At 46.4% G+C, this 5,148-nt stretch overlaps 1 protein-coding gene across 8 annotated transcripts in view; it reads right to left on the reverse strand.

Moving 5' to 3' along the window:
• Positions 1-238: 238 nt before the first annotated feature.
• Positions 239-5,148, reverse strand: part of TLE1 (transducin like enhancer of split 1) — an 86,505-nt gene continuing 81,595 nt past the window's right edge. For 7 of the 8 annotated variants that reach the window (XM_014454137.2, XM_023752410.1, XM_006086845.3 and 4 more), the window contains 4 exons: positions 3,439-3,586; positions 1,928-2,078; positions 970-1,046; positions 239-827 (listed from right to left, as the gene is read on the reverse strand). In XM_014454137.2, the coding sequence (XP_014309623.1) occupies positions 720-827; positions 970-1,046; positions 1,928-2,078; positions 3,439-3,586 (484 nt within the window). In that variant the 3' untranslated portion in view covers positions 239-719. Of the gene's footprint in view, positions 828-969; positions 1,047-1,927; positions 2,113-3,438; positions 3,587-5,148 lie in introns of all 8 variants that reach the window. The other variant, XR_002828743.1, reaches the window with a different exon arrangement.

Here is a 5,148-nt window from a genome sequence, read left to right on the forward strand (position 1 = left end):
TTATCTTAGCTTCCCAAATAAAACTGTTATTTATATACCTTCGATTTACTCGCGATACCTAGTGTTGGGTTTCCAGTAACTCAAAGGTGTTCCGCTGCACGGCAACCCATGACCAAATACATTAACAACATCAGAAGTGCTTTTAAAACTTCCTCTACAAATGTTTGGACTTTGCTTATAAAACCCACATCAATGATCCCAAAGCATTGATAAAAACAAGAAGGCAAAGGGAAACCACTTATTGGTACTAAAGCCTTTACTGTAATAAACCAAATATATTTACAATTTATACAAATGTTTAACCTTCAACAAAAATACAAAAAAACATTTCACAAGATGCAAAACCAGGAAACAAGTTCATTGGAGACACCACTGCGCTACCAAGGACGGAACGTGAGGGGAACCGCAAGGAACAGAAAGGTAATCTGTGCAGATCACACAGAAAGAAAAGGACCGGCTCTGCCTGGGCCACAGGCTCTGTCCCTCAAGCCCGCAGCCCTGGCCCCTCTGTCCACCTGGCCTCGGTGCTCCATTTGGTCTAGGCAGATAGATGACCTTCAGTTGATGGACGTGTCACCTCTTCTTTGTAGACTCAAAGTCATTTTGTGTCAAGGTTTAAAAACAGGTTTTCTTGTTTTTAAAGTTACAACTCTTCTATTTCTACAAATTCAAAACATTTTGGCCCAATTCAACTATAAACATTAAACCACATAATGTTTTCAGTAGATGACTTCATAGACTGTCGCCTTCTTGTCCCCTGAGCCAGTGACTATGTACTTGTCATCCACAGAGATGTCGCAGCTGAGCACAGATGAGGACTCTTTGGACTGGAAGAGAGAAGAGTGGGGGCATGTTTACTGTAGAACAGAGATACTCAGGGGCCCTGCTCCCTCCAAGGCACCTTCCACTTGGGGTGTCACTGGACCGCCGAAGCCAAACTGTCCTTCTCGGTAAGGAACACTGACTCACCTGGAATATACTAGCTCCGTAGGGGGTCCGCCAAGCGTTGAGGAGGTTATCTTTCCCAGTACTCACAAACCACTTACCTAGAATTAGCAAAGGAAGATGTTGTTTAACAAGATAAAATCCCTACTATACTATTAGCTCCGTGGACTTAATCAAACTCAGTGCATAATCATGAACTATCTTGTCCAAGGGCTGGGCTATGCTATGAGTGGAGACAGCAGTTTTAAATCCAGGCTCTGCTGTGAATCACCTGTGATCTTGGTTTAATGAAAGCAGCAGCAAGGACCATGTCAGCCTCCTTAGCCATGATGGGTAGCACCACACCCAGCACACAGTGGGTCCTCAAACAAGGAATCAGTGACTTTGCTGTCCTTGTTAGTCTCCCCAAGACAATATGGGGCTAAGAAGGATTAAATGACAGACTGAAGTAAAATGCCAGACACGATGCATGGCGCACAGAGTGTGGTCAGTGGTGATAGCCACTCATCCAGCATCGACCTCGTGAACAGGTGTTTGATCCTATGTGGACCTCTTCCCTCTGTATCCTCACTGCAGGGTGCAACCGTCAGGCTCAGCTACTCACTACATCCTGATTGTGGGCTCCGCACCCCTCGTCACTCCCCCATGACTCCCTCCCACTCCTGCCTGCCTCTTCAATAAATCCCCTCCCACCCCTCTTCAGAGCTGCAACTAATTGTGCCCCACCCCGACCCGACTCTCCCCACCAAAAACAAACGTGTCAAAACCTTGTATGAGGCAATTTCATTGCCTGCTGACTTCTCTCAAATTAGGAAAACAGACATCATTGTACTCTGAGGGACATATTAAGACACTGGAATTATTGCTTCCAGCTGCTCAGAGCACAATATTTTTTTCCAGATATGGTCTCGGCTCTATTTTTCTAAAAGTCTTTTCCACAGAGGCCATCGCTGTCCTCGGGGGTCCCTTCAGCTGCACTCACCACAATAAGCAAACTTCAGGGACAGCACGCAGCTCTCGTGGAGGTGCAGCTGGTACTTGTCGGGCTTGTTCACGTGGAGGACCTCCACATTGCTGCTCTCCATGCCCACGGCCAGCCACTCCCCGGTGGGGCAGTACCCCAGGGAGAAGATCTACAAGAACAGAGCGGCTCACTGATGAGTTTGCCTAGGAACTTACGATGGAAAAAGGCAACAGGGGAGGGGGAAAAATAGCAAGAACAGGAGGACGGAATCAGCAAACTCCAGACTGTGGTCAGGTCGACAACAAGCAACTCAACCCAGATGAGCCAAGTGCTAAACATCTTTATATGAGACAATTGGAAAAACGGAAGCACTTATATGTGATGAAACTGAGAAGTTATTCTCAATATTAATAGTATTTGTATGTGTTGTTTAAAGGGATCCTTGTCTTTACAGATACTAACTGAAATACTTATGGCTGAAATGACGTCATGTTTGGCATTTACTAGTGTTTGGGGCAGGAGCAATGAGACAAGACAGGTCACGTGTCACTATTAAAGCTGGGTGAGGGGTAGGTGGGGTTTACTGTACAATCCTCTGTCCTGTCAAATATGCTTTCACATTCTCTGTACTCTCCTATGTATTTGAAAATTTCCACAAGAAGTTTAAAAAATAAAAGGGCAGACCAAACAGAATCCTACTCATACTGGGGAAAAGGGCTAAAACAGGGAAGAAACTCCACAAAATTTTAACAGGGACACAAAATTTAGTAGTATATATCATTATTTTCCATTTTTATCCTATTTTTATTCTGAGTGGAATTATTTCATTACAAAAAAATAAGTCTAATGTTGAAAAGAACACTTCTACCATCAGAAAGCCCTTAAAATGGCACTCTTTCCCCAAACACACCTAGATTCAGATGTTGTCATCTAAATAATCTTCACAATCCACAAAGTTGAGAGTTTTATATCATTTCAAAACTCCATAAATTTAGTCAGCCATGAGTCCATTTTCTGAAGGGTGAGTAATAAAACAGGCACCCAGGGAGAGGCTGTAGCATGTTTTTATGTTCCCTGATGCAAGAAAAATGAATTAACTTTCAGAGCTGTTGTGACTTTCCTCTACTCCTTGTGATGTGCCTGCATGCTTTTCAAGCTCTGTTTATATGTGAATCAAATGATCAGCTCTCACCCTCACATGAGACGGGGAGAAGCAGACCCAACCCGCCGGGGGAAAGCTGGATATTCCTGATTGCACCGATTCCTTAAATGAACTCATACATGACTGTAACAGCTATCAGGGCTTAACCTGCAGGAGTATAGACACCACTCTAAGTGTTTCAAGGGCTTTTTGTTTGTTAGTGGTTAAAAAAAAAATCAGTATCTCAAATTTAAGCCCAGTCTGTTTGTATAGCTACTACTGTCATGGGGTACGAAGGGAGGGAGAGGACACACACACACACACACACACACACACACACACACACACTACACCACCTCCCAGATTCCAGGTAGGAGGAGCCGGGCACCTGTGAGGTGAAGTCGTGCTGCTGCAGCTGCCGCCCTTCGCGCAGGTCCCAGGATCTGACCGTGTTGTCCAGGCCGCCCGTCCAGAGCTTGGTGCCATCATTAGAAATGTCAATACAGCTGGCCCCGTCTGTGTGGCCCTGGAATTGCCTGATAAAACAAACCAGATTGAATAATGATTTCCTGCCAGAGCTCAAGGTAAACACTGTTGTGCTGTTGGTTTTGGACTCGGGGTGTGTGTGTCATCTCTTCAGTGTCTGCTGATGTACAAGATCAAACCAACCTTCCCCGAGGAGGAAGACGGTGCACCTGCAGATTTTCTTTTTCTTTCTTCACGATCCAAGTGCTAAAGAAATGGAATGCCATCTTAGGTCACTGCACAGAAGTCAAACACGCTACTATAGCTGTTCTTAAGACCCGCCTGGAAGGTAAAATCTCTCCCAGGTCTGGAAAAGTGTTTTTTGTATTAGATGAAGAAAAAAAGAGACAACCACACAGAATCCCAGCAGTATTCCTCAAAGAAAGATGAAGGCCTGGCTTTAATCCTGCAGGCCTGCATGGCCACATTACAGGCTCAGGGTCTAGCAGTGCTCACAACACAACGGTGAGTCAACACAGCAGTGCCCTTCTAGTCAACAGAGCCTGAGCTCACAGCGACTCATCCTTGCTCTGTGTTAGAAGGAGCCCTGCATTCGAAATCTGGACTCCCAGAGACAAAGGGTTGTGCCCACCTCCGGACTCAAGGTGCTGAGCAGAGATAAAGCTAACTGCTGAAGCTGACCCCTGGCACCTCAGCAAGACTGAGCACAAGGTTGGTCTCTTAAAGAGAAACCTTGAGCTTTAATCACAAAGCAACACCAAGAACAATCATCCAACAGGATCTGCTGAGCACAGATGCTTCGCTAGGCAACAGGTGGGGCCGGCTTGGGGAGGGGATCAATGTAAGTTGCTGCTGGGCTGGCAGTCTGGGGGTCCGGGACCTGGTTCTGCATGCCCAGAGGGAGCTGGCAGGAGAACGACCAAGACAGGTGAGCTCAGGGGCCCAATCGCAAAGGTAACAGGACCCAGTATAGAGCTGCTTGGGAATTTCAATGCCAAGAGGGGATTTTCCATACCTGTCTTTCCACTCACTTATTATTCCCACAAGTCTCCATACTTTTAAGCTGCGCTTGGAATTTAGTAAGCGTGTAAGGGAATAAAACAGCACCACTGTTGCCCTGAATTCTGAGACAACATGAGAACCATCCCTTCAAAAATCTTTCCTCTGCAAGCCATCCTGAACTTCTGTCTCTGTCCCCCCTTCCCCGACACCCCAGTTCTCCCAAACTTACCATGCATGTGCACCCCAGTGAACTCCAGACTCCTCACCACTCACACAGGCCTAGGGCAGACCCTGCTCCAAGTGCAGCTTCTCTTTCCTCCAAGCACCAGTGACTCCCTCCATTTCATCCTCTCACTTCGTCTACCTTAGAACTCATGAAATACTCTCACTCCTTGACTACAAATGTCTTTGCTGACATACAGCGGTTGGTAGGTGTTCCTCCATCCCTCTGTCCACACATCTCTGCACTACTCTCGGGCTCCGACAAGCAGACCCCAGGACTGTTCAGAATGTGCGGGTCACAGTAGATACAAAGATATTCATAGACTCTACACTGCCCTGTCGCTCAGAGTAGCTGGTACCCATAGGGGGCCGGCCCAAACTGAGAAAG

This window comes from Myotis lucifugus, unplaced genomic scaffold (genome assembly GCF_000147115.1).
Source record: "Myotis lucifugus unplaced genomic scaffold, Myoluc2.0 scaffold_31, whole genome shotgun sequence".
Classification (NCBI taxonomy): Eukaryota; Metazoa; Chordata; class Mammalia; order Chiroptera; family Vespertilionidae; genus Myotis; species Myotis lucifugus.